Source organism: Rhineura floridana, chromosome 8 (genome assembly GCF_030035675.1).
Source record: "Rhineura floridana isolate rRhiFlo1 chromosome 8, rRhiFlo1.hap2, whole genome shotgun sequence".
Taxonomy (NCBI): Eukaryota; Metazoa; Chordata; class Lepidosauria; order Squamata; family Rhineuridae; genus Rhineura; species Rhineura floridana.
Genome location: NC_084487.1, coordinates 76,855,234 through 76,881,664, shown reverse-complemented (window position 1 = coordinate 76,881,664; position 26,431 = coordinate 76,855,234). Strand labels below are relative to the sequence as shown.

General features: G+C 39.6%; 1 protein-coding gene across 9 annotated transcripts in view; it reads left to right on the top strand.

Annotated features, from left to right (window-relative positions):
• USP15 (ubiquitin specific peptidase 15) overlaps positions 1 to 26,431 on the top strand; it is an 89,799-nt gene that overhangs the window by 51,777 nt on the left and 11,591 nt on the right. For 4 of the 9 annotated variants that reach the window (XM_061639857.1, XM_061639860.1, XM_061639859.1 and 1 more), the window contains 8 exons: positions 8,163 to 8,246; positions 13,293 to 13,437; positions 13,982 to 14,155; positions 16,609 to 16,767; positions 20,123 to 20,347; positions 25,090 to 25,173; positions 25,263 to 25,357; positions 25,505 to 25,696. In XM_061639857.1, coding sequence (XP_061495841.1) covers positions 8,163 to 8,246; positions 13,293 to 13,437; positions 13,982 to 14,155; positions 16,609 to 16,767; positions 20,123 to 20,347; positions 25,090 to 25,173; positions 25,263 to 25,357; positions 25,505 to 25,696 — 1,158 coding nt within the window. Of the gene's footprint in view, positions 1 to 8,162; positions 8,247 to 9,029; positions 9,088 to 9,268; positions 9,461 to 13,292; positions 13,438 to 13,981; positions 14,156 to 16,608; positions 16,768 to 20,122; positions 20,348 to 25,089; positions 25,174 to 25,262; positions 25,358 to 25,504; positions 25,697 to 26,431 lie in introns of those variants that run through there. The other 5 variants (XM_061639858.1, XM_061639863.1, XM_061639864.1 and 2 more) reach the window with 4 other exon arrangements.

Genomic DNA, 26,431 nt, shown 5'->3' with positions numbered 1-26,431 from the left:
TTTTGCCTTCATATGGATTTAACAGAAGTTCACAGGATGTTTGTATACCAATCCAGTTTTGGGAACCCAAACCCTTGTGAAATAGATATGTGGCGTAAGGGATGTTGCATACAAGCTTCTGCTTGTCTTTATAATAGAAGACAAAAATGCACACAATATATTTAAGTAGTAATGTTTTGTAGGTATGATTTGCCAGATGTTACTTTTTGAACACCTTCTGCATGCTATTTACATACTTTTGTGGGATCCCACTCCCCCCGAATATGACAATAACCTTTGCTTAAGAACTACAAGTGAAGGTTCCAGTCGAAACTACAACATTAGAAAGGATGAAAATGAGACTGCAACAGAATGTTACAGTGTATTTTCACCCCCCCCAAGGGAAGAGTTCAACCCAGCCATGCCCTCCTTAGAGTACTACTAATGGCTCAAACAGGTCATTTGCGGCCTATTGCCGAGATAAAACACAAACACCATTCATTGGGTTAAATCATGGGCCACTTTATTAAACGGAATCAATTAGAATAATGAACCTGCAGAGGGGAAATCAAGTGCGGGAGCATTCTGATGATCCAGGCAAAGCCTGCTTGCAGCCATAGGGCAACTAAACCTTGCCTGAGCCCGGGGCTGCCCTGTGCCAGACCCCAGCTCAGGCCACACCCTGAAGATGTGTAGGGGGTCCAACCCGCATCACCGCCCCCCGGAGCCGTGAAACTCCGAGCGGATGAGGCACGTTGGCCCCAAAGGCAGCCCGTGTTCTGCCCCCCGGGCCGTATAGCCCTGAGCTGCAGGCCCCCGGACCGCCAATCGCCCCCAAAGGTGCCTAAAGGTGTCACCTAGCTGCCCTTTCCCTTTTAACCTTTTCCCGCACTTCTTTGCCACAAAAGGGGGACAAGCCTCTGCTTGGTCTCCCTTTACCCCACACCCGATAAGAATCTTGTGCAGACCCCTCTGCAGGTCCATCTGGAAGATGCCATCGTTGCCCCACGAACTGCATGTCCACACATGCCTGCTACTGAGGGCCTTGCCCTCCATGTCTGACCACAGCAGATGACCCAAGGCTACCGAGGCCTCAACTGCATGTCCTCACATGCCTGCCACTGAGGGCCTTGCCCTTCCTGTCTGACCACAGCAGATGAACAGATGCTATTGTGGCCTCAACTGCATGTCCTCACATGTCTTGCCCTTCAGTAACCAAGGTAATTCCCACCCAGGGGAATGACCACCACCTACAGAACCTTCCGCCCTGAACCCTGCTGGAACAACATGGGTAGGAGACCATTCCAGTGCATACTATGTCGACCCAGCCACCAAACTGTGGCCCACCATCCGAGGCCCAGCTGTGAACCAATGTGCGTTTGCGGCCCCAAGGCCAACCTATGAGATCATGCCATGGCTGCAGAGTAGGCTGCGCGTCTGCTCCATCCCCATCCAGCAACCTGCCAAAACAGAAACAATCGTGAACAGTTGGGTCGCGGACCTTCAGACTCACCCCCAGGGTGAATGTATTCCATGCGCCCCCTACTTCCACCTCCTGATGGCGTGCACCTGCATATACCAAAACCAAATGGACCGTCCCAGGTAGGCAATTCCACTGCCGGGTAGGCAAACCCCATTCCGGAGGAGCATGTCCCTCAAACCCCCATGGGTCTTCTCCCAGGCACTGCGACACTAGACTGAAACTTTATAAGGGAAGATCCCTCCCCCTGAATATCAGGCAACCAGGCCTGTAGCTTCAGGCCAAAAACACTATGACGCCGTCATGGGGAAATGTCCAGTCCAGGGGGAGGGTAAAATAATGTGGACTAACTCTTGCACCCCTGGTCTGCCTGGAAGTCTGACCTGGCCCCCAAACACCCTCGCCCCCCATCCGGAAGGCTCCGAATTAAGTGTGAGGGCCGCTACATGCAACTGCTGAGCTTTGAAGCATGATGGTCTCAGGGCACCTCCCTGATCAACCATCCCTGGCGGGTCAGGTGAACATGGAGGATGAGGATAAGGGGTATGGGGGTGTGCATGGGCCAGCTGGCCAGCACATGACATATCCCAAGACATCTGAATGGTCCTAAAGGCCCCCTGCCAGCCGACCTTGCGACACACTGACAGACAAGCTACACTCCTACCGTGTGATGAATTCCAGCACGTGATTCATAGGAATAGGCCACACTTTGCATAGCCCCTGCCAGCCCCTAACTCCCAGGAATCCCCTCCTGCCCTCTGATAGCTGGTGAGCATGCTGGGGCCGCAGATAGGCATATGGCCATCTCTGACTCCCTTCCCCCATCTCCCAGTATGTGGTATGGGACTAGCTGAGTCGGTCCTTCCTCTAACTGAAACACCATTGACGCGCCGCAGGAAAGGAGGGGGCCACACCACAGGTTGGCGCACAAGGCAGCCAAAAACTTTGAACTTGTGGTAAGGCTGTGAAATCCCTGTTATGGCACCATCACCCCCACCGTAGAAGGCCCCCAACACCTGAAGGGGAGGAAGCAAACACCTTCCCCAGCCCCTGAAAACTGCAGGATCTTGATCTGCAACAGTTCAAGCTTTTCCAGGGCAGCCTGCAGCCCTGGGTCCAAAAGTCAGTCTTCATACCCTGGAAGGTGAACACTGGGGCAGGATCTTCCCTTTCCCCAGCTGCCAAAGGAACCCCCCAGTTCATAGCTACGCTATAAACTGTGCCATCAGGTGCTAATATGCACCCAAAGTCTGCCCTACCCGTAAACTGTAAATCATGAAAGTAGTGCCCCACTGCTTCTGAGCACTCTCGTCTCCAAGAAGGGGCTGAAGTGCTCCATGCAAGAATACAGCAGCCCCTAGGTAATGCTCTGCTGCATAGTTGACTTAACAGGCAAAACTCAGCAGCTCAAAATCCACCGTGTGTAACGGCCGGCAATGCAGGCAGATTAGCTGCCACACTTGCCCATAAGGCATCACTGAGTGACCCCACTTGTATGACGGATGGTAAATCAGGTAGACTTTGCCCACTGCCACTTTGGGCACTATACGGGGGGGGGCGCTGAGAGTGCAGAGGTAGGGGATGATGGGAAGGGGCCAATAACCCTGCCCAACTGTATGTCTTCATCAATTGTCCCCTGGACCAGTGCGTCCATAGGATCCGGAAAACCGCATAATAAAGAAAAACCACATCATAAAATGAGTCCCCCCCATAACTGGGCAGTCTGCAAGCAAGGTCCATAGCCCTCGAGCATAGCTGGGAAGGGACACTTTTTCCGAGCAGCCTCTGCTGGGGGCTGCCCTGGCCCCACATATCCTTCTGGCTTGTTGTTGTTCCTTTAATAGCAGGTTCATATTCAGCAGTTATTAGATGGCATGGAGTTAAGCAATGTCATCTTCTAATGTCTGCAGATCAAATGACCATTAAAAGCACAGGACTAGAGGCCTGTAAAAAGGTGGGCACCTTATCTACAGACCAGTTTGTAAACTAGCTAAAGTGAAGATGCAAGCAAATGTGCAGCCTGCACGTGATTGATTCCATTATGTTTAAATAATTTACTCAGAGAAATATGAATTGGACAAATTCTATGCATACTTACTTATGAGAAAATCCCCGAGTGTCTCGTTACTTCTTCCCCTGGAAGGGTGCATGTGATTGCACACATACAGCAGAATCCTATGTGTGTTTACTCAGAATATCACAGATTAAATGGGTTTTAGGACAGAGGTTTATGTTTTTTTTTCCCCAGTCGAAACTGCAACATTAGAAAGGATGAAAATGAGACTGCAACAGAATGTTACAGTGTATTTTCACCCCCCCCAAGGGAAGAGTTCAACCCAGCCATGCCCTCCTTAGAGTACTACTAATGGCTCAAACAGGTCATTTCCTTCCCTTCCCTTTAGTTTTGGTTTCTTTTCTGACATTTAACTTTCCATGGCTCTTGGAGGTCACTGAACATTTTCAATACTCTGGGCTGTTTTTCTGGAGATTGCTTTAATTTTTCATCTAATTAATAAACATGCATACTTCTGTGAACACAGGACATTCCCCACATGTACAGAAACCATTATTTTATTTTAGAGTGGTCCTGATTTGTTTCCAGAAATAGTTACTCAGACACCTGATTTCGCTAATGTTGTTATGTGCCTTCAAGTTGATTACGACTTATGGCGACACTATGAACAGTGACCTCCAAGAGCATCTGTCATGAACCACCCTGTTCAGATCTTGTAAGTTCAGGTCTGTGGCTTCCTTTATGGAATCAATCCATCTGTTGTTTGGCCTTCCTCTTTTTCTACTCCCTTTTGTTTTCCCCAGCATTATTGTATTGTCTAGTGAATCCTGTCTTCTCATTATGTGTTCAAAGTATGATAACCTCAGTTTCATCATTTTAGCTTCTAGTGACAGTTCTGGTTTAATTTGTTCTAACACCCAATTATTGGTCTTTTTCACGGTCCATGATATGCACAAAGCTCTCCTCCAACACCACATTTCAAAGGAGTTGATTTTTCTCTTACCTGCTTTTTTCACTGTCCAACTCTCACATCCATACATAGAGATCAGGAATACCATGGTCTGAATGATCCTGACTTTGGTGTTCAGTGATGCATCTTTGCATTTGAGGATATTTTCTAGTTCTCTCATAGCTGCCCTCCCCAATCCTAGCCTTCTTCTGATTTCTTGACTATTGTCTCCATTTTGGTTAATGACTGTACTGAGGTATTGATAAGTTCAGTGTCCTCATTGTCAACTGTAAAGTTACATAAATTTTCTGTTGTCATTATTTTAGTTTTCTTGACTTTGAGCTGTAGTCCTGCTTTTGTGCTTTCCTCTTGAACTTTCATCAGCATTCGTTTCAAATCATCACTGGTTTCTGCTAAGTAGTATGGTATCATCTGCATAGCTTAAATTATTGATATTTTTCCTCCAATGATCTACACAGTCAAAGGCTTTGCTGTAATCTATAAAGCACAGAGTGATTTTCTTCTGAAATTCCTTGGTCCGTTGCATTATGTTTGCGATATGATCTCTGGTGCCTCTTCCCTTTTGGAACGTCTGGCATTTCTCGCTCCATATATGGTAAGAGCCTTTGTTGTAGAATCTTGAGGATTACTTTACTTGCATGGGATATTAAGGCATTAGTTCGATAATGACTGCATTCCCTGGGATCCCCTTTCTTTGGAATTGGGATGTATATCGAACACTTCCAGTCTGTGGGCCATTGTTTAGTTTTCAATATTTGTTGACATTTTTTGTCAAAATTTGGACAAATTCAGTCTCAGTAGCTTGTAGCAACTCTATTAGTATGCCATCTGTTCCTGATGATTTGTTTCTTCCAAGTATTTTAAGAGCAGCTTTCACCTCGCATTCTAAAATTTCTGGTTCTTCATCATACAGTTCCTCCATGAATGAATCTGTCATCCTTGCATCTCTTTTATAGAGTTCTTCTGTGTATTGCTTCCATCTTCCTTTTATTTCATCTCGGTCAGTCAGTGTGTTCCCCTGTTGATTATTCAACATTCCTACTCTTGGTTTAAATTTGCCTTTAATTTCTGTAATCTTTTGGAACGGCTCTTGTTCTTCCCTTTTTGTTGTCCTCTTCTATTTCTATACAATAACTATTGTAATAGTTCTTTTTGTCACTACGTACTAGTCGCTGTATTGTTGCATTTAGGGTTCTGACCGTGTTTCTATTGCCTTTTGCTTTCCTTTTCTCTTTAACCATTTTAAGAGTTTCTTCAGTCATCCATTGAAGTCTTTCTCTCTTTTAACAAGAGGTATTGTCTTTTTGCAATCTTCCCTGATAATGTCTCTGACTTCACTCCATAGTTCTTCTGGTTCTCTGTCAACTAAGTTTAAAGCCTCAAATCTGTTCCTTATTTGATCTTTATATGCTTCTGGGATGTTATTTAAATTGTATTTTGGTATTACAATTTCGCTAATAGAGGGAACAAATGGGACCCGTAATTCAATGTCACACTGCATCCACACTCTCTAAAGGGAAATATTTCTGTTCAGGCCTTTACGGAACCTGGAAAAGGAGTCTGTTGAGGCCTCTTCCTAAGTGGGGGTGGGGAGTTTAGTTGCATGAGTGGAGGTGGGGAGAGACTGAGCCATCTCTGTATACTATATATAGGAGTTTCTAACTTGTAAATAGACACACACACCATTTTCCAGGATACCTACTACAAGATCTTGGGGGGGATTGAGGAAGTTAATTCTGTGCCTTTCCTCTGCCCTCCATTTTTCCTTTTCTCCTCTTCTTTAGCGGTCAACAGCATAACACTTCTTAAGCTGCTGTCAACCATAGATTGGCTTGATAAATTGTTGTACTCTGCCTGCCTGTAGTTTCATTACACCCTTTCTTTCTGTCCAGGCTCAACTATTATCAGGATTGTGTAAACTCAGATTTTTTTAAAAAAGACATTTTAATTTACAAACTTCGATACTTCTGTGTTCCCCAAGTATGTAGAAGTTACTATCTTATTTTCATCACATTTCACTTTCAAACTGATAGACCTTCAACCACCTGATTTCACTCTTCAAGGGAATGGTAGGGGTGGTGGTGCTTTTTTTGACAAATGTTTAAGGAAAGAATCGGAATGTGGCTGTTCCCTAGGTGTAACATTCTAAACACACTTTTGATGAGTGATTATACTTTATTGATAGACACCTTTTTGATAAAAGTGTTATAACTATTTATTGATAAACTCTCTCAGAATGGATACTTGCATGATTTGACAGTTATTTTTATTTTGTTCAAAATGATAACATTTTGAATTCTGGATACTAAAGTGTATCAAGTTTAAATCTTGTCCTTGAAGGTGGCTTTTGTTCAAATTACCACTGTTGGTGTCATGTTGTCTTTTCATTGTAGGCTGGGAAAGGGAAACGGTACATTGACATAGGCCAGACATAACTGCTTTGACCAGTTCGCATACCAGATTAGTTTATGGTCTGAAGGAGCTATTTTGCTCTGTTTTGGTTTTACTGTTGATGAACTAAAGTGTAGCATTTTTCCTTTCAAAGGGATAAATTGTAGAGTTAAAATGTTAATGTATAAAAATCCTTCTGTGAACCCATGGTCTTCCGTCTGACTTTGTCCCATAAAATGATGTTATATGTTTAGGTGTTTTTCCAACCATTGTTGGAGTTAATTTGAAATTGGTGCACTTTTAACTAGCTTCCTTGGTCAATGTTAAAATGCAACTTGGTAGTATAAATGTTAATAGAGGCTTTTTTGATTGGGAAAAAAAATCAAGACTTCATCAGCATTTCTTATATAGATAGCCATTTTGACAAAGCTTTTTAGCTTAGTGATAGTCATAAAATGGCTTAAAGAATGAATGAACCTGATGCTTTCAGGTACTGTTAAATCTGCTTTGACAGTGCTTTAACATTGTTAATGTATTGATTCACCTTCATAACTATCCTCAAGAATTGTTAAAAGTGTCATAAGCTAGGGACACTTTTTAGGGAGGAGATGCCTCTCATCTGTGACCAAATTGTGGCTTTTGGTGAAAGCAGTTCTTTGCCAAATGTTAATTGTGGCTTTGGCTCACTTTTAATTCCCATGATTTTTTTTTATGAGATAAGTATGAAGGAGCCCTATGAGGAGAGACTGAAAGAACTGGGCCTGTTTAGCCTGGAGAAGAGAAGACTGAGGGGAGATATGATAGCACGCTTCAAGTACATGAAAGGTTGTCACATAGAGGAGGGACGGGATCTCTTCTTGATCGTCCCAGAGTGCAGGACACGGAATAATGGGCTCAAGTTGCAGGAAGCCAGATTTCAACTGGACATCAGGAAAAACTTCCTAACTGTTAGAGCCATACGACAATGGAATCAATTACCTAAAGAGGTAGTGGGCTCTCCGACACTGGAGTCATTCAAGAGGCTGCTGGATAGCCATCTGTCGGGAATGCTTTGATTTGGATTCCTGCATTGAGCAGGGGGTTGGACTCGATGGCCTTATAGGCCCCTTCCAACTCTACTATTCTATGATTTTATGATTAAAAGTGATATATTTTTTAAATGTCTTGAGGCTGGACAACTTCTCTTGGCTGTTTGTTGCTCTGATCATAAGAACCTTATTTTTCATACTTATTTACATACATTGTTCATCTATTAGCTTTTCCTTTTTCATTATTAATTTTACAGTCTCAGCATTTTTATCTAATTTAACATTTTCATATTTTTAAAGGTCCCCAGGTGCATCCAATTTTTCAACTTTACCAAAGATCTCTCCATCTCTATCAAATAATTATAACAACATCAACAGCAGAAAGTAAGCAACACATCTTAAGAACTTTTAATTTTAATCATCCAAGTATAATTTCAAAGCAAGACTGTTTATAATTCTAGATAAATAACTTGGATGGACTTTACTACTGTGGAAGTACAGTGATGCCAAGACTTAAAGGTCACCAATACCCTAATGTGTTCAGAGATAAACTAATAGTGGAAGATTGTTTCTGCTTTGCTTTTTCTGCAGAACCTTGATATTGTATCATGTTATATAGCACACCATTCTGACTTGAAATCATTGCATTAAGAAAAGACTTTAGCAAGAATGGTGTGTGTGTGTAACAATATTCACATGACATTATTCAGGCTTTCCTAGTCTTGGGTCTTGGCATTCCAGATCAGAGATTTGTGTGACCTCAGTAAGTATTGGGATTATGTGTTACGGCAAGTTACACCTCAGAAAATTCCACTTTTAATCTTTCTTATTATAAAGGCATACTTCTATATATAAATATTCTGACAAATATTTAATATGATAAAACTATATTTTAAAACCCGGTTAATTCATCAAACAAACCCCTTAATTTAGAACACACACACTGTAGGTGCATTGCATTTTCTGCAATCTGCTACAAATATGAAAGTGTCTATTAAATAATTCACATAGAGGCTTTCTCATAGGAATACTGGAAAAATAACTGAAGTTGCTAATTCATCTCTTTTCAGTCTTAAAATCTCAGTTTGTGGCTATGAATCAAATGTGAAAATGTTTTAGTATTTAAAAGTAATATAATCTCTAAATATTTTATACAATATCTTCCAGTTAAATACTGCATTTATGAGAAGGGAGTTTTCGTAAGGGGTGAAGTGGCACTTGTGCTTCTACTAATTGTGAGTAGCCCCAACTCTCTCAGTTAAACAAATACATGTATTTAACTGCAGTCTATTGTACTCTCTCTCTCTCTCTCTCTCTCTGTGTGTGTAGTAAGTACGGAAAAGTTACCTTTTTGGTGTGTATAAACAAACTAACCACAGACTAAACTGATCTTATCCTTTTATTAGAATACCGATAGCCTATGTTAAATGAAAAAGCATATCATAATCTCTGAAGCCATGGGACAGTTGCTACCCGCTTTAAATCACATTTTAAAATGGAAACTAAATTTTCAGAATCAACAGAAGTGCCCTTGGCTTGTTATTTAAAAGGGCAACAACACTTCTATTTCATGGAACTGCCCAACAACTGGCAGGCAGGTACTTCTTATATTTTTGAAGTTCAAAGATAAACATGCATTTTTATAAGGAAAGGCTATAGGATTTGTTTTTTAATTCAACGAATGTAAGGTTTAAATTTGAAATCTGAAGGGCTTCCATAGATTTATCTATCCACAACAAAGTATGTTACACGTTGTAACTTGATATCTTAGCTTAAATAAGGACTGGGGGAAACTCATGTTGGTAGCTCATTGTGGAAGGTGGAGATAAATGTTTACTTGTTTATTAAAATATTTCTAACCCATACTCTATCAAGTGATCTCAGGGTAGGATATATATGTAAAAAAATAAGGATGGCTAACCAGTGGCTCCCTAGAAGTTGTTAGAAACCAACTCCCATTAGCTGGAGCCACCGTGGCCAATAGTTGGGGGTGACTGACTTAAATAATCATTTGGAAATTATAATTGGAAAGTGATGGAAACATGTTTCAGTAGTGAACCATTGTACGCTGAAGTCCAAAAGTATAGACACGGATCCAAATATCCTCATATATATATATTGTTAAGCACTTGAGTGCACATTCAAAAATACTCTTGATTTTGACTTCTGTCTTCAGTTCCTAATATTGTGCTGGAGTTCTGAGTTTAGAAAAAAACTGTTTGGATTTGCTTGGAGAAGTGTTGGAATGCTGACAAGTCCTATTTTGGATGGAAGCCCTGGTGTACACGTGATAGGCCCCTGGGCAGCCCATTAGCAAACCTAGTTTATTTTTTCTGGATTTGTCCAGTTTTAAATGGTAAAGGTTACCTAGGCTGCATTCCTATACCAGGTTACATGGGAGTAAGACCCCCTGAATTCATTGGGTCTTACTTTTGAGCATGCATGTATGGAATTAAACTGTTAGTAAATTGTGATTGTCCTACTACTTTCAAGCTCTGGTCTTAAACATACTTAAATTAATTCTACTGTACTCAACGTGTACATTTAATTGTAAGTCTGGGAACAGAAATCTTGTTTCCCCTAAACAAGCCAGTAAACATTATGATATCTATATATTTAGCTCTGCTGTTAAAATGCTCTTTAATATTGGAGTCAATACATACCGCATGGCATCTTTTAAAAGAGAATGCCCTATTAAGTCATTATTTTTTATTTTAGAAAATGATTTCTTTGTTTTAGAGCACTGTCTTCTGTACCTGTAGTCCATTTGGATATTTAAAGTATTGCTGATATTTTCTCCGTAGCACACTGATTTTCCTGGTCAGGAGTTGGAGTGGACATGTTTGTTTAAAAAAAAAACCATTTTCTTCCATTCATGTTTCTGCCCATTTATGATTGTCTCCAAATAAATAAATCTATATACCAAAAGTGAAAATATCTGGTCATCAAAATATTTTAGTTACTGATTAAAGTAGGCAGAGAGTTTCTGAATTGGTTTATAAATTTCTCCTGTAGCCTGAATTATCAAAATTATTTCCTATGAGTATTCATTTTTACAAAACCAGTTAGAAAGAGAAGAAAACTGCAAGTATGCAACATCTCTCATTGGCAGAGGCTACAAGTCATTTGTCTTCCAATCCTTTTATTGCCAAAGGATATATAATCTTCTGAAACTGATGTAAATCTATTTCATTTAGGCAACTACATTATCACAAATTTATATGCTTCCAAATTCAGTCTGTTGTTTATAACTGTTGTGGTCCTTGAGTGTGTTTATTTATTAACATCTTTAACAAGGATTTGACAGGATAATATAATTGTTAGTAAAACTTCAAAGGAACAAAGTATTTTGAGCAGAGGTGATATGTGAGTAGAAAGCGGAGCATCTGCCTAAATGTAATTGACCACTCCCCTTGTCTTTGTTAACACTGGGTTGCATCCCACTTACTTGGGAAAAAAACATTGAAATTAACGGACCTAAGTTTGTCATGTCCATTCATTTCGGTGGGTCTGTTTTAAGTATGACTGGCATCATATAAAATCCATAATGTAGAAAGGGATTGGGGGAAATAGCTGCTATTTCCAAGGATTTGAAGATCAAGAGCCCACCTCTGCTTCACTACTAGAATATCTTCATACATCTACAGAAGTGATAATTTTTTGAAACATTTACATTCTATTATGCTATAATTGCCATCAGTGTTAAAACATACATTAGTTTGATTGCTGCTTATCTGTTAACGAAAAAAAAAAAGGACCACTTCCATTAACATTATTTTGCAGGAATGCACCTGCAACTCTGCATTCAAGATTCTGGGCATACTTTAAAACTGGTATGTCCTTTCAGTACTATGGTTTTGAGCATCTTAATGACTTGGTACGTGTTCTCCTCTGTAAGCAGCCTGTTGATCATGTACTAAAAAAATGTACACATTACTATTTACATGTCAGGTCACATAACACATAATGTAATCTGTCTCATTGAGGTTCTGATTCCCTGGGCTGAAATATATATGATAGCAGTCATAGGTAAAGCATGTAGACTTTTCATGTATGTTTAAATGTACTTACTATTGCTGGCCCATTCACATGTATCATTACAATGTTGGTGTAGTACGCAGTAGGTTACTGATAACTGATATGCTATTGGTACCTATGAAATGACCATTGCATGTGGTAACTTCATTATAAACATAATAAACTACGCATGGCTCATTGAATAAGTGCTTTACTGTCCAATCTGTTTTGGTTCTCTGTGGTGGTTGGTATTGACTAAAGAGCTTTCCTAGGAAATACAATATGCTGAATGATACTATTACTGAGTGATATTCTATTTTTTTTAAAGGAAAAGAAAAGCCCTTTTCTAGTTTTACGCCTTTCAGATTCAACCCGGAAAGCCTCTAAAATTGTGTTGATTGGGGTGGAATTATACTGTCTCAACTCTGGATAACTAAAAAAATACATAGTAGCAGAGTGAATTTATTTCTTTGAAGACTGTTACACATCATGTCTATTAACAAAAGTTCTACATGTGCTCTAGTGCATACATGTAGTTCTCATCTGTGGAAGGACATCCCTACTGTCTTCAGATCCACATCTTGTATCTTCATCCTGCAGGCTACATAGATGGAATTCTAATCTCAGTTCCATGTACATATGTTACATTATAATCAATGGCACATCAGTGAAATATAGCTGGCTTTATAGATCTGCATGCAAGCAAAATTGTGTTAGATCCTGAACAATCTGGTGCTTCATTGTGATATTCTGCCCTTTCATTTCTTTTAAGTATGCTTTATTTTAATCCTTCTTAAATACATTTTAATACATTACCCTTCAGTTAGCAAACATATTTCCTTTTAGGAGGTTGTTCTATATGGGCAAAGTAGGCTATAATAAAGCAAGTAAAAGTGCATTACTAGATGGCATTGTATTCATTGTTTGTCACTCCAGGCTGCCTCCCACAATTTGCTGGCTCATGCTGTCCTAGTGGCAAATCCAAAAATAGAATCCTTAGTGCATTGGGCTAGTGATGTCATGATGGCCTTGGAAATCTTAGCTCTCATCTGTAATTAAAGTGTAACTCTTCTGTCTCATTTTTCTTCTTAATGGTAGCAAAATGTAAAAGGAATATGCTTTATTGTTGCTGCTGGTGCCTAAGTTGATTGAAAAATGAAGAACGGATCTGCTCTTGTTCAAGGGTAAAGAGTGAACAAATGTAGCAGCCATGTTAGGGTTGTGTGGTTTTCCTTGGAAGTTAAGTAGCAGAAGAATTTAAGGGCCTTTTGTTAACTGAGTTTTAAGTACAGAATTGAAGTTTTTCAACTAAATATTTATTTATTTATATGTGTATTATGTTAATGTACAGTTATACATATCTATCACAAGTACAGATGTAATTACATTGTGAAATGTTTTGTTTTCTTCCAGTGTGAAAAATTCAAATTATTGCCTCCCTTCATACACTGCTTATAAGAATTATGACTATTCAGAGCCAGGAAGGCACAATGAACAGCCTGGCCTCTGTGGCTTAAGTAACTTGGGAAATACATGTTTCATGAACTCAGCAATTCAGGTAGATGTTTTAGTGTCACATAAACCTCCTTAGTAGGCTGAAAAGTATTTTTAAATGCAGAATTAGAGTTACTTGTATAATACTCTCAAAAACTCAGTTGAATTGACTAATATAGGAAAATTAACTTTCCATTTCTATTATTATGTAATAGAATAATTAGAATGGGTATTAACAGACAGAAATGTTGCTGAATTGGTTTAGTTTTCCAAAGTCTACAGTTTATTGTTACCCAGATAATCAGCTACTTAATCTTACTGAAATACTTTCGTAATGTCAATATTATATGAACAGTAAGAAAAAGAAATAGGGACTTGATAGTATCACAGAATAGAAGAGTTGGAAGGGACCTATAAGGCCATTGAGTCCAATTCCCTGCTTGATGAAGGAATCCAACGTAAAGCATACCTGACAGGTAGCCGTCCAGCTGCCTCTTGAATGCCTCCAGTGTTGGAGAGCCCACAACCATAGGAAATCATGAAAACTGAGGAAGGTATTGAATGGCTAGACTAATCTACACAAGTATTTTATTTACATTTGGTTACAGTGTCTGAGCAACACCCCTCCACTCACAGAATACTTCCTCAATGATAAATATCAAGAAGAGCTGAATTTTGACAATCCTTTAGGAATGCGAGGTGAAATTGCAAAATCTTATGCAGAGCTCATCAAGCAGATGTGGTCAGGAAAATACAGTTATGTCACTCCCAGAGCATTTAAGGTAAATATAACTTTGAACAGAGTTAGATCCTGGTATATTTCTAACAGAGTGAGACCATTAATGATGAAAACTGTAAGTGTATTAATTTAATGCTTTCTTTATAAACACGTTCCTTGGACACTGAAATGTTTCTGTTTGCCACCCTGGGCTCCTGTTGGGAGGAAGGGCGGGATATAAATCAAATAATAAAAAAATAAAATTAATAAAACATTCAGGTTTTCTAATTTTTTGTTCTTGTGTCGAGTCTATCTTTATCAGTGTTTTATTTATTTATTTATTGCATTTGTATACCGCCCCATAGCCGAAGCTCTCTGGGTGGTTTACAACAATTAAAAACATTAAAAACAAATATACAATTTAAAAACACATTTTTAAAAATCAATTTAAAAATTCTTTTGTCCATTTTCTTTCATATTTGATTCTCTAGACACCTATTTCTAGCCATAATTTCTTTTCTATCTATATTAATAATTGAAGGGTCAAAATTATAGAACTATCATGTACTGAGAGAACAAAGAAGACAGAAAAGTCTGTCAGATAATATGACTGAAGGGAAGAGCATGAAAATTTGAGGCAGTATTACTTAAGCAGTCTATTAGCCTTTGACAAGTAAGAAAGGCATTTTCAGAGATTTCTTTTAGTTCCAATGGCATATGTACATTTAGTTAACAAAGTAAATCTTTATTTGCCATTGCAAAATTATTGGCATTGTTTATGGGTTTACCACTTTTTAGACACAAATGTTGCCTTGGATTCTTGAATATACACTATATCTGGCTTTCCCAACCTCTGGGTCCCCAGATATTGCTGGACTACAATTCCCATCATTTCTGACCATTGACCATATTGGCTGGGATTGATGGGAGTTGTAGTCCAACATCTGAAGACCCAAAGGTTGGGAAAGGCTGAGCTGTATAATCTGCCTACTTATGTGCATTTGCCCCAATTTTCTCTTTCATGAGTACTATTTGGCTAAGTAAAGGTAGGTGTGTTGGTCTATAAGAGGGCACTCCAAAGCTCATAGTTGGGCAATTTTATTTATTTATTACATTTCTACCCCACCTTTCTTTTCATGATTGAAACCCAAGACAGCTTTCATATGGTTCCCAGGCAGTCTCGCATCCAGGCACTGACCAGACCTGACCCTGCTTAGCTTCAGCAGGGAGCTGGCCTTATGTGCCTTCAGACCTTTATTGACATAAACCAAACTGTTCCAGAAGTTTGGCAAGCTTTTGAGTTCTCCAGAATTCCTCATCAGCAAGACAGTAAACAAAATAAAACTGTACAAAAATAGGCTGATTTAGCCATGAGGTCAGCTTGTAGACTCAGGATTGGATTGAGCTAAGTCATACATGGGGTAGACCCATTGAAATTAATGAACTTGTTAGCATGCCTGTTAACTTCAACAGTACAACTAGCTTTGGATGCCACCGGTAGTTTACCAGCATTTAAAACTAAACACCAGCACTTGGGTTTTCACCTGGAAATTGATTGGGAGCCAGTGTAGCTGAACAGGCAAGATATGATACCACCATCTAGCCCCAGTTAGAAGCCTAGCACCTGTATTTTGCACTAACTGCAGTTTCTGGACATTCTTCTAAGGCAGAATTTTACACGTTACAGTAATGTAGCTTGGACATAAACAGAATGTCAGTAGCTACCTGTGGCTAGGTCTTCTGTAGAAGGGAACACAGATGGCACACCAATAGCATATCAACCTCAGCTGGAAGGCACACAGTGCTCCCAGGGACAGCTAGATCACTGAAACTTAGGAGGAATCACGTCAAAGCCTGAGTAATCTCCATATTCCACAAAGTGATTAGGGCTTCAACAGCAATGCTAGCTACCAATTGACAACACTTCAAAGGCTCTCAGTGATCACTCAGATTCCATTCACTTGCAGGGTAGGACCATCCTAATAGGTCCACCATATTTTCAGTGGCTAGTGGTTACTGTCAGTCTCATCCTTAAAACAAAGGGATCTGGCCCTGACAAGGATGTCAAAGATCTTCTAGCCGCCAGCCTGGTCAAGAAAACTGTGGGCTAATGTTGGGCAGCCCTGAGTTAGTCTTGGCATGAAGAAAAGGCATGGCTAGTCTTGGCATGAACGTTGAGGTACCCTAGAACCATCATCTGGCAGTCCAACAGCTTCTATCTGCTCTAGTGGGGAGACTGTTAGGCAGGGACTAATCAATCCCCAGTGCCCAACACTAGGTGGAACCATTCAAAACTGGAACACAACTGGACAGGAAGTCTGGAATGGGGATTGGATGGGGGAGAATTCCTGTGGACAAGAGCAATCCCCTTTCCCTGTCCCTCAGACCTCCTACATACTACAATAGTATATTTTAACAATCTGTGAGATGAAAATACATTTTTATCATCGGTTATGAAAGCTCAGTTGCATCAAGTCAAGTGACACCTGTATAGTAATCTTGTGCTGTTTTCTCTAGACGCAAGTAGGACGATTTGCACCACAGTTTTCTGGATATCAGCAACAAGATTGCCAAGAACTCCTAGCCTTTCTTCTTGATGGCTTGCATGAGGATCTGAATCGAATTAGAAAAAAGCCTTACATTCAACTAAAAGATGCTGATGGAAGGCCAGATAAGGTAAATGTTGTTTCACTGTAATGCATTTAGGCTAGAATATTAATCCAAAAATATGTTGAAATATATTGTCAACCTTTAAGCAGCTGTAATTGAGAATAGACTCAAAGATGCATACTTAGAATACTATTCTGCTGTCACCAAATTAAAAATTATTTAAGCTCTCAAAGGCCATTAAAATTAACTAATTAAGCAGAAACTGCATACTGGTGACTTTCAAAAATACAGTGATCACTTTCTACAGTTTCTTGTGCTTTGTTAACAGACAAAAATGAATCTGCTGGATCGGCAGTGTGATACATAATTTCAGCTTTGAGTGCTGTTTTTTTAAAAATAAGTAAGTGATGAACTCCACAAAGGAGCTTATCAGTAGAAGAATCTTACCAAGAGAGTAGAAAATGAAACCTTTCAGTTGTTGGCAGACTGTTTTGTGGTCATAGCCTTATTTCAAAAATATGGATGCCACTTTAAGCCATTTAAAATATTTTGTATTTTAATTGCTGTAATAGAACTTTTAGCCAAGGCTCTACAGTCGTCCACTGATTCTTGAAGGCTTTAAAAAAAAAAAGAAGCTTTCATATGCCGTGACATTTCAGTTCAGGAAATGCTTTACATTCATTTAAAATGTTTTTACCCTGCTTCTCTTGTGCATGTAGATGACATCAGGTGGGAGATCAGCTCCCTCTAGTGGTTGAAGGTTCTACTATTGTTCAATTTTGCAGAAGCTTCTGGTGTTCCATAGTGCTCTCAGCTCAGTTTGATTCTGCCTTTGCCTGATGTGGTTGTTGGCTTGTGAGCTCTTTGCCTTACTCTGCGGCTCAGACCTGTTAAACCCCCTTTTTGTTTCTTTCTGTATTTGCTAGTAGTGATGTTTCTGTGACCTTTTGTATAGTGCTTAGTCCCTGTAGTTTTAGGACTCCTTTTACCTAGTAGTCCCTACCTAGTTGTTATTCTCTTTTCTGCTTCTAAACAATAAAAGAGACTAGTGTTTACTTGATGTACACCGCCCAGAGAGCTTTGCTATGGGCGGTATAAAAATTGAATTAATTAAATAAATAAATAAATAAATTTGTCTCTGTTTGGCCCTTCGTTTTGCCTGCCCTCCATTCTGTAGAAAAGTTAGTCTTTGTTATTTACTGGCCCTCCACTCAGAAAAGGACTTGGTCAGAAACCCTCCCTTTGTTCCTCTCAGCAAGCGTCTGCCATTTTGTTTGCCTACACTTTTTCTCCATTGTTGTAAGCAGGAGTTCCCATCTGCTCCTGGCCAAACACTGTGTAATGATGGGTAAAAGTAAGCAAGGGTCAGCAGTCACAAATAAAGCCAGCACCAGTCTCCTACTCCCTCCCTCCCTGAGGCAGCTTCATCATTTTTTACTGCTCTTTCCCACCCAAAATAGGCCAGTTTGGGTTTGTCCCACTTGATGTTTTCTACATGCATGAGAGAAGAGACTGTTTCGTTCTACCTGTGAGTGGGTCTTCATCGTGCATGTAATGATGACGTCAGGACTTCTCCCTAGTCTCTCTTAGTTTGGAGATGCCTGTTTGCCGACTTGGTTCTGTCTAATTTTTTTCAGGTTCATAGTTTTTTGCCAGTTCTGTGTGCATAGAGTCTTGTATTATTATTTTTCTCTTGTGTTTGTGCTGCTGTTCTGTTGGTTTGTTTGTTTTCCTTTCTGGTGTGGCTTGTCATCATAGAACTGAGCTGGGAGAGCTATGGAATGCCAGAAGCTTCTGTAACAGCAATTCTGCCTTCAATCATTAGGCTCCCAGAGTGGCTTACAGACCAGTAAAAAAGCAAGTAAACTTAGGCACTATTTCTTAGTTCAAGTTATTGTAATAACAAGCTGAAATAGAAAGATTTCAAAAAAAGCAGGAATCTTTTTATAACTTTTTTTTGTTTTCTTCCTCTCCCTATTCTTTTTTCTTTTGTGTCATTTCCTTTAGATTGTAAACCTGAGGGCAGGGAGAGGAGTCGAAAGGATCTGGTCTCTCAGCACAGCTGATGAGTGGCCAAGATTTCCTTCTCTTCCTCTGCTCTGCAGCCTAATGGAATATTTTCCTGAAATATTAATGGCTGTTTAATGGTTAACTGTGTCTAATTACAAGCCACGTTTTGGTCTCCTTGCAAGATCTTTTCAAAGGGATTAAATTACATCTAGTTGATAGTACTTTTTCTCCAAGAACTGAGTGTCACAAAATTGGCCCAAGTGGCTGCCCCGTGCCAAGAATATCTGTTCTGAAGTTGCATTGTAAGCCCCAGCAGTTGGAGATGCATCTTGATTGCATTCAATCTTTATCCAGTCATTAGACTTCTGGTCCTAGAGAAGTATTACTAAGAATAATGCTAATTTTGCTGATTTTTGTGGTATTTTAGAAATAGATACTAAAGTTGTTAGAATAAATATTCTGTCTAGATATGACCACTTCAGTCACTGGGACAATATGAAGAGCCTAAGCTGCGAAGAAGTTCACCTCTGTCATGAGCCATTTGTGAACTACATATACAGGCACGCAGCACATCACACACTCATTTCCATCACAGCACCGAGGTGAGACAAGAGGTTTAAACCGCTCCTCTCAAACCAGCACTCCAGTGGGATGGTTTTCCATCCCACTGCTGGGTTTGGTGAAGAGGTTTAAATCTCTCCTCTCAATCCAACTCTGCGATGGAAATTCAGATCACCTATTATAATGCTGGGAGGGGAAAGTTAAACCTCTCCATCCAGTGCTGTCATAGGCTAACAGACCACTTCCAATGGCTTGGTGGGCCCAAACTGGCTCATGGGTTACAGGGTTGTTATAAGGATTGTAACTAGATGGCATTTGAAGTGCTTTGAACATTTTGAAAGCACTTTATAAATGTTAAATAATTGGAATGAATGAATAAATAAAATTATTTTCTGGATTCGGTGGTTTTCTTTCCCAGTCATGATGGTTATACTATCTCCAGTATGAGAAGTAGCATGCCTCTGAATACCAGTTGCTTGGGGATCATGAGGGGTATCTGGTTGGCCACTATGAAAACTAGATAGGTAGTCTGCTCAAGCAGGATATCTTATTATGTTCTCAGTAGTGTTAGAATGGCATTAATTTTTTGTGTAGCAGATGAACCAGAGGGGCACAGTATATTGTAAGGCTGTGTTACTTAGCAGCTGTATTCTTTCTTGAGGCTTTCTGTATCAAAGACATTTTGATGTTTCACGTAAAAAAGCTCCAGATGTAAGTGTGATCCAGAGGTGGGACAAGGGTGTTTCCCATTGGTGTTACTCAGTGCACACCCATGCTCTGTTTAATACAGTCAAGTGTTATATAATTGTTCAAGAACGTATTATAAGTTACTAACTTTGCTTTTACTTAGGTGGTTGCTGAAGAAGCTTGGGAGAACCATTTGAAGCGAAATGATTCCATCATTGTTGATATATTTCATGGACTTTTTAAATCAACCCTAGTTTGTCCAGAATGTGCTAAGATCTCTGTAACATTTGATCCTTTTTGTTACTTGACTCTTCCATTACCCATGAAAAAAGAACGCACTTTGGAAGTTTATTTAGTTAGAATGGATCCGCTTGCCAAACCTATGCAGGTGAGAAATACAGATGCTTTCTTAGTTCATGGTCTATTACATAATCAATAGTAATGAAGATTTTGCTTATTTTACTGTTGCTTTTTAAAGACTTTATTCTGTAGACTTCCATCTCAGCAGTATGTAACTGGTTTGGATTTATTTACAATAATTTCTATGCCACTTTTCATGAAAAAACAAATCCCAAAGGTAGTTTACAACAGTAAACTAATAAAACTAATAAAATACAACAATAAAACAAGAACATATTGCAATTATAATACCAGGATTATTAAATTCTAGCATCAACAATTGGGAAATGCTTGCACAAAAATATTTTTAGTAAATAGCAGAAGCACACTAGCATTGCTGTCTGCCGTATTGCAGAGTGGAGATCATTCCAGGTACTAAGCACCCAACCATGGAGAAGGCCTATTTCCTTGTTGCCACAAGATAGATGTCTGTAGGTTACAACATGGCTAACAGGGCCTTCTGCAAAGATCATAGTGATTGGGCAGGCCTGTATGGATGAAGGTGATCTCTTAGGTAACCTGATCCCAACTTGTTCAGGGCTTTATATATTAAAAGAACCTTAAGCATGCCTTGGTAGCAAACTGGCACAGGTGTTGAATGTGCTTAGTAGGACACCCAATTTAGCAGACTGCCTGCTGTGTTCTGCACAAGCTGCAGTTTTCAGACCAGCCTGAAGAGCAGTCCCACATAAAACACATTACAGTTGTCTAGTCTTGAGATTACCAATGCATGGGTCACAGTGGCCAAGTTGTCACTGTCCAGAAATGGCTGTAGCTGGTGTACCAACTGAATCTGATAGAAGACACTATTTGGCACTAAGATTACCTGAATCCAGTAGCGTTGATGGATCCAGGAGTCCTTCCAGACTATGTACCAATTCCTTTAGGGAGAGTGCAACCCTATTGAGCACAGGCAAACTTCCTAATCCTCAGACCACAAAACCACTTACCCCCAGAGCCCACTCATCCACAGAGCCTCCATCTTATGAGGATTCACTTTCATCTTATTGGTTCTCATCCAGCCTATCACTGCTTCCAAAAACCATGCATAGCCACTTTTGACTAAGGTAACAGAGAAATAGAGCTGAGTGTTGCCAGCATACTGATAATACCTTGTCCCAGAACTCCTGATAACAGCTCCTAATGTTTCATATAGGTTGCTGAGAACATGCTGTGGGTTCATGGATTGCTCCTTCTCCTTCCTGATTTGAATTGGGGTTCTGATTCTGATTTGGAGGCCAAGTATGATTAGCAGTAACTAGACTTTGTCTGATTCAGATGTCATGGAAACCTGAGGTTACCATGGGCCACGAAGTAGGAGAGGGAATCATTGTGTTTGAAGAGAGGAGAGTGAGCCTGTAGCTCAGTTCCAGTGGTCAAACCTTGGTTGGCTGTGACATCTGAACTGGACCTATGGCTGCTATAAAGATTGCAAAGAGGTAACTAGGGGAATGAGATCTGATTCACAAATGTTTGAGAAAGCAACTGTCAGCACTTTCTTTCCTGAATTTAACTCTCCTAACTTGTGTTCCTTTCTATGTCTCTGAGGAGTGATATTTTTCATCCCTTGAAATTGCAGTGGGAAATTGATTTACAACTTCATATTTATATATTCCATGTTTTTTATGCCACCTTTCCTACTTTCTGGAGCACAGGACAGCTAAACATAATAAAATGCTAAAACAACCTTACAAAATAGGTAGCATCAGATGGGAGCCATATTTGATATGCAGGATGGACACAACAAAGCAGTGCTGGATGTGGGCTTAAAATAAGCTTCTTAACATGCTGTTAAGCAGTGAGGGGGGAGAGAAAAAGAAGTGGTATGTTCATAAATAGTATAAAACAATAGGAAGGAAATAAAGTAGAAGGGAAAAAGAGAAGAGAACAAGAAGATTGTAGAAAGCTGACGATGACACAGAGATGAGGGAAATAAGAGAAGAGGAAACCAAGGAAACAGCATAATGGGGGAGCAATCTGACAAACAGATTGGGGAATATTAAACTGGGCTGGTGTTTGAACATGGTGACTAGTTCTTATATAGCATTTAAAATTTTCAAGGGGTGTATAATCCTTGGATTTGCCCTTCTTGCAGATTTGTAAGGTAGATCACTGTTGTTCTTAATTTAAAGATGGGAGGACTATACTTGGGACTTGCCTGATGCCACACAGACAGGAATAGGTCTTAGAAACAACTTTCCCATGACCTAAGTGATGGTGGGCCTAAATCTAACTCTTTTAAATATCAAATATTAGCAGTTATGAGAGAGTGCAGAGTCAATGCCGGCACGACCTCTTCAAGAAAGGTAGAGTGGCTCTAAGGTGCTTTCAACCTTGTTCACAAAGTTTTAACAAATGGCTGCTGTTGCCCCTTAACTGTTAGAGTGAAGTTTTTTCTTCCCAAAATACAAATCCAAGTTATGCCAAAGTCCTGTTATGTTATAAATAGTGCAGTCAAAATAGTGCAGACTAAGGGCATGTATTTATTTTCTGCATTTATGAATATCTGCTTTGCTCATTAAATTGACTTGTTTGACAAATTATCTTCTCGAGGCATTAAATAAAGACAGACACAGAATGAGACTGGATGTATAAACACAAAAGGGGGGAGTTGGGGGAACTGTCAGATGAACGAGTAGATGGTAGGGCATGGTTATAAGTTAAATCAATAATGAAGGAAGATGGTGATGCTTTACTATATGCTGGGAAAGGGTTATGTGTGTTTGGAAGGCAAGAAATAAAATGCAAATTGGAAGATGACAGGTTTGAGATTTAGATATGCAGTGGGACGTAGCTTGTGAGAGTGTTGCAGGGGATAGTCGTAATGTTGCACTTGAGATGGAGGGAGAAGGCTATTGGAAATTGGTGTACTGGGCTCCTGGGTCACCCTTATCTCACTATGTTAAAGGCCACTGACCTGATAGTATACAAAAATTATTTTAAAAGGGAAATAATGTGTAGATTTATAGCAAAGTATCATTTCTAGCTGTATATAGATATTACTTGCACCAACTTCTAGATATCTTGGGGGAGGATTGTTTTGAAAGCTGTGTGCATTATGTGTCTTCAAGCCGCTTACAACTTATGACGACCCTACGAGTCAGTGATCTCCAATAGCATTTGTTATAAACCACCCTGTTCAGATCTTGTAAGTTCAAGTCTGTGGCTTCCTTTATGGAATCAATCCATCTCTTGTTTGGCTGAGTTTACTTTAACCAATTGTGTTCCAAAATGTGAATATTAAATCAGCACTTATCATTTGACATGAATGACACTTAGGGCTCATCCAGACGACTGCAAAATGTGTGACACACCCGTTATGTGTGTTCATTATTATTTGGTCGTCCAAATGACGTCTGGCGCTGTTACGCATTTTCGTGGGTTAAATCCGCTCCTTGCAATACCGGCAAAAATGCAATTTGCTGTTTAAAATCGGGAATCATTCGCTGTGCCTTCAGGAGTTAGGATGCAATACCACGGACTTTACAGCTGATGCGCGGTTCTTGGGTGTTTCCCCTTGCCCCTTCTCCTCATTCCAGCCAATCACGTATTTGCACTTTTGCACATGTGCGAGAATAAGCCCGGGAAAATTGAACCAATCATTGCAATGGTGGGGTGTTGGGGGGGGGTCTGCAAGTACTGCGCAGATGCATTTTATTTTTTGCCAGCCTGCAAACTGGGTGGCCACTCTGGGTGAGATCTGCAATGCACAGCAAGTGAGAAAGGAGGGGGTGGTCGGTTTCAGCCTGCCTCTGAAAGTCTTGTCAATTTCATTCTACTTGCTGAGGAGTTTGCTTCAAATCAGAAAAGCATACATTCCTTTAAGTGTAATATCCCAAATGCAAACAAGAAAAGAGCTTCTGGTCGGTTTCAAGGCTGCTCCAGAAAGCTTTGTCAATTTCATTCTCTGTGGGAAGGAAAGGGAGAAGGGGGGGACACACGTTTCTTGCTTTTTTGGAGAAATAAGTGCATTGCCAGCATGTGTATCTCCTTAAATATCAACAAAGGCAGAAAAGCATACATTCGTTTAAGTGTAATATTGCAAATGCAAACAAGAAAAGGGTGTCAGTTTCATTCTCCGTGGGAAGGCAGGCGTGAAACCGACCAGCAGCCTTTCCTTCCCAGGCGAGAACTCCTTTACAGCCATATTGTGCTTCGTTGCAAAGGGGGAGAGGAGCATATGTAATTTTTTTGCTGACCAATTGGTTGATAAGGGGAGGTTTTAGAGGCAGAGCTTGGAAAAAGCAAAAAGAATGTAGGGGTCTTACCGCTGCGTGTGCGGGTGCAAAAAAGAGTTTTTTTTAATTGGGAAAGAGCGAACTAAAAGGCAAAGTGAGGACTATCAGATGACAAACCGAATATGGAAACCGTGGATTATCCCGCTCTGTTTGGATAAGCCCTTAGTTTGGCTAATTATAGGTTTGCCTGCCTTATCTCTGGTTGTTGAGATCCTAAGAAATTTTCCTCCCCACCAAAAAAGACTAGTTGAACCATTTGGTTGTAACCAAAATTATTTTCTTTAAGTGTGGAATTCTTCAGTTTGAATCTCAGACATATACATAATCCGCCTTACTTATATTAATGAATCTCCTCAACCAGATATCCCTTAGAGGGCACTCTTCCTCCTCATAGGGAGTATTTCTAGTCACTTAAATATGTAAAATTTGAAGTTGTATTAAGTTGTCTTCCCTGTTTCTTAAGAATAACAGTATTTGTATTTTATTTTTATAGTACAAAGTAGTAGTTCCAAAAATTGGAAATATACAGGATCTCTGCACAGCATTGTCAACTTTATCCGGTGTTGCTGCAGATAAGGTATGATGTTTCTAGTAATTGTAGATAACTTATAATGTTATCTGTCTGTCTAAGCAAATTTAAATGATATGAATTTTATTTCTGTTTAGATGATAGTTACTGATATATACAATCATAGGTTCCATAGGATATTTGCAATGGATGAAAATCTGAGTAGTATTATGGAGCGTGATGACATTTATGTGTAAGTACAGAAGAAATATAATCTGAACAGTATTCTTTTTCTTTTGAATTTCATGTGGATTACTCTATTAAAAGACTGCTTAGCAGAATTACTTAAAGATATGGCTTTGTTTAATTTTTGTGTGTATGTGTGTGTTTGCTGCTTTAGATTTGAAATTGGCATCAACAGAACCGAAGATACAGAGCAAATTGTAATTCCAGTTTGTTTAAGGGAAAAGTTTCGGCACAGCAGTTACAGCCACCATAGTGGCTCCACACATTTTGGTCAACCTTTCCTTATAGCAGTGCCTAGAAACAATACTGAAGATAAGCTGTATAATATTCTGCTTCTGAGAATGTGGTAAGTATGCAAGAAAAATGCTGTGAATGCGCTCCTAATTGCAGTGAAAAAGTATGTTACGTATTTGGACATCACAAACCTGGACTCCACGAAGAAAATACAGGGATGTGTTAAATAATCTGGACTCTGGTACAACCTAGTGCTAACAGGGAGGATCAGAGGTTTTTGTCTGGGACTGCATACTATTGCCATCCTTATAATTAACCATTTTTGTTTATAATTTTGGATTATTCAAGTAATAAACCTGAAAGTTTTTGAAGACTGTACGTGGAGCCCTTATGGTTGTGTGAGCCTTTGCTTATTTAGGACAACTGGAAATCAATAGTGCAGTAATACTAGTGGTGCAGCTAGGTAATCCTAGGTCCCAGAATAAATTGTTTTACGGGGGCGGGGCACTTTAGATGGACATCTGTTATTTCATGTTTGAAGCACACAAATAATATTTCTCTTCTTCCTACTACCACACTACCACCGTTGCATGCTTTATTGCTTCTACATTCCTGATACGTTGGAGCTCTAAAAAAAAACAACAGTTTGCCAACCCTAATTTAAAAAAGTAAATACTCTAAGCATGTGCAGTTTTGCATTTTAGGTTCACATAAATCATATCACCATCATGACCACAGGAATAAAATAGAGGTTGCTTCTTCTGCCCTGCTGCCAAATGCATTTACTTTTGAATAAGCATATTTGTTGTAGAATATTATTTTTATTTTTAAAATATATAAAATAAGC